The 2,821-nt window shown below is 32.1% G+C and overlaps 1 protein-coding gene across 1 annotated transcript; it reads left to right on the plus strand.

Moving 5' to 3' along the window:
• Window positions 1-840: 840 nt before the first annotated feature.
• Window positions 841-2,274, plus strand: LOC134727989 (uncharacterized). Its single transcript, XM_063592388.1, has one exon. It carries the CDS (start codon window positions 841-843, stop codon window positions 2,272-2,274), a length of 1,434 nt encoding a protein of 477 aa, XP_063448458.1.
• Window positions 2,275-2,821: the final 547 nt, after the last annotated feature.

The raw sequence follows: 2,821 nt of genomic DNA on the forward strand, positions 1-2,821 counted from the left end.
TTGGTTAATTTTTGGACGGTTCATTCATAACATTGAAATGTAAGTTGTATTTGATGATAATACAAAACATATATAAAGGTTGAGGATGAACACGGCATGGCAACTTTCATTTTTGAGAAAAACCATCTGAAAAGTGACGTTTTTTGACATATTTGATAGATTATTCATATTTAAGCTTGCATCAGAGCGTTTTTAATGACTTAATCAGTTAAAATCTTTCACAGAAACTAATTGAATCCGTTGAAATAGACACTTAAGTGTTTAAAAAGTGTCCAAAAACTTTCGTTAGATGAATTTGAAATTTGAGGCCAAAATCGGTCCTTATCGGACCTACTCCTTTAAAAAGGATCAAATTATTATAGTAATGAGTATTATTAAAACATACTCAGAATTTCCAACGTTTACTTAAGTTTAACAAGACGACTTGTTTATTGTACAGTATCGAACATAAATGGTTCAGCTGTGGTAGTTTAAGTCATATCACAAGATCGCAAGCAAGATTTATTAACCTTTTACTGCTAATCTTACTCATCATGGAAACTGGCTTAAAAAAGAATATGTAGACAAATATTATGATTGGGAGTATAATCAAACCACACTAATCCTTTATTTCAGAAGGTTTACTATGGCATCAGCTAGTTTCTGTGATCCTTGCTCTGAAGCTAATAAGTCATTAACAGCAACACAATATTGCTCAGACTGTGAAGAAAGACTTTGTACAGACTGTGCAGAATCACATTGCAGATTCAAAGCTTTCAAATCTCACCATGTTATCGACCTGTTGTCCATTGGATCAATATCCTTATGTCCGCGAAGAAAAACTACAATGTCCATTCAGAAATGATATTGGATTATTACTGCACAGATCATGAGATCGTATGCTGTAGAGCCTGTATTTCTGATAAACACAGGCTTTGCCAGAACGTACTCCCGTTGAAACTTGCCTCGAATGATGTTAGAAAGTCTGCACTGTTTAACGATGTTATGGAAGACATGACGCATCTTATTACAACATTGAATGCTTTAGACAATAACAGACAGTCAAACTTACAATCAATAGAGAAATCCAAATCAACAATAACCAAGCAGATCCGAGCAGTGAAATCCAAATTTTTGAAACAAATTGACGATTTGGAGCGTGAATTAACAACCACTTTGTCATCTCTCCAACGAAAACATGAAACCGAAATCAACAAACAAAAGCAAGAAATATCGCAAGTCTTGGTCAATGTTATAGAAAATAAAAACGAGATGGATTTTTTGAGTGATCATGGATCTAAGGATCAGCTTTTTATTTTCCTTCGCCAACAAGTAACAAATATTCATAGCGCTGAGGCCAAGATTCAGCAGATAGTATCCAATTCACAAGAATTCGATATTACCTTTGACGAAAAGAAAGATGATAAGCTTGAGTCGTTCGGGTCACTGTTAGAGTATATCCAACCATGTAAAGTTCAATACAAACCAAAGAAATTTCAACAAGCCCAGATAAATGCGGAACCAATGAAAAATATTCTAGGGTTTGAGAAGGAAACAGTATTAAAACTTAATACTAATGTGGTAAAAAGATGTTTGAGTGTATCAGTTACAGATGATAATAAGCTGCTCATTACTAATATAGAATTTTCCGATACCAAAGTGTATGTTTACAGAGACTGTAAAGATTATGAGACAGAGATAGCTTTTTCCTCCGCACCTCATGGTGTTGCTGTGATACCTGGTACCAACAGAGCTGTTATTACCCTACATAAAGAGGGGTCTATACAATTTATAAATACTACAACGATGACAAAGGACAACAAAGTTAAAGTTGGATTTGCATGTTATGGTATCACTGCTGGACGTGACAGAATTTACGTTTGTGGTGAAAGTGGTACTATCAAAACATTAGACACCAATGGGACAATTCTAAAAACAACCCAACATGGATTTAATTGTATTTACTTCATAGCATACAATGATTTACAAGATCAGTTGATTGTTAGATGTGTTGGTAAACTCCTTTGTATCAAATTAGATGGAACACTAGTTTACAGTAAGGACGTTTCAGGAATAGTAGGTTTAACACTTGATCGACAGAAGAACATTTATTTTGGCGGTTTTACGACCAGCAACATACAAAGAATGTCATCAGATGGAGAAAATTGTGAAGAAATGCTGAACAAAGACAATGATATTTTCCATCCATATGGAATGTGTTTTAACAATGACTTCACAAAACTGTTTGTAATTAATAACGATGGTAAATCTGTTTGTGTATACAAATGCAAGTAAAAGGTTTTGTTTTTGTGAAACACCATGAATACTCTAAATTATATTATGTAATTTATCGTGTTACTTAAATATACAATAAATGCAAACTTCTTTTTTATATTTTCTGTTTAATTTTCGCTTTTTATTTGCGGTTACGAAGAAATAATATTCGGAGAAAAATAAGTAAAGTACAAACAAAGACGAAATAAACAAAAATTAATATATGAAGATTGAGAATAAAAGTGGAAAAAATAAAAACAAATAGCGTACATAAATAGCACGCATTATCAAACAATACAATCAAACATATGTTAAACAAACATTTACAAAGTCTTCGAAAATAGATGAAAAAGCCAAATAGAAATGAGGAATTGAAACTCACTTACAAAGAAAAATAAAATACCACAAAAACAAATAAAAAATTGTAGATTCAACATGTTCAATATATGAAATGATTCAAAATGTTTACACAATTCATATGCACTCAAAATATTTAAATCGGTACTTAAATTTAGAAACCACATTTATTCTGGATTTGTATGCAGTATCTGTTGTATAGTAGTATAAT

This window comes from Mytilus trossulus, chromosome 8 (assembly GCF_036588685.1).
Source record: "Mytilus trossulus isolate FHL-02 chromosome 8, PNRI_Mtr1.1.1.hap1, whole genome shotgun sequence".
Taxonomy (NCBI): Eukaryota; Metazoa; Mollusca; class Bivalvia; order Mytilida; family Mytilidae; genus Mytilus; species Mytilus trossulus.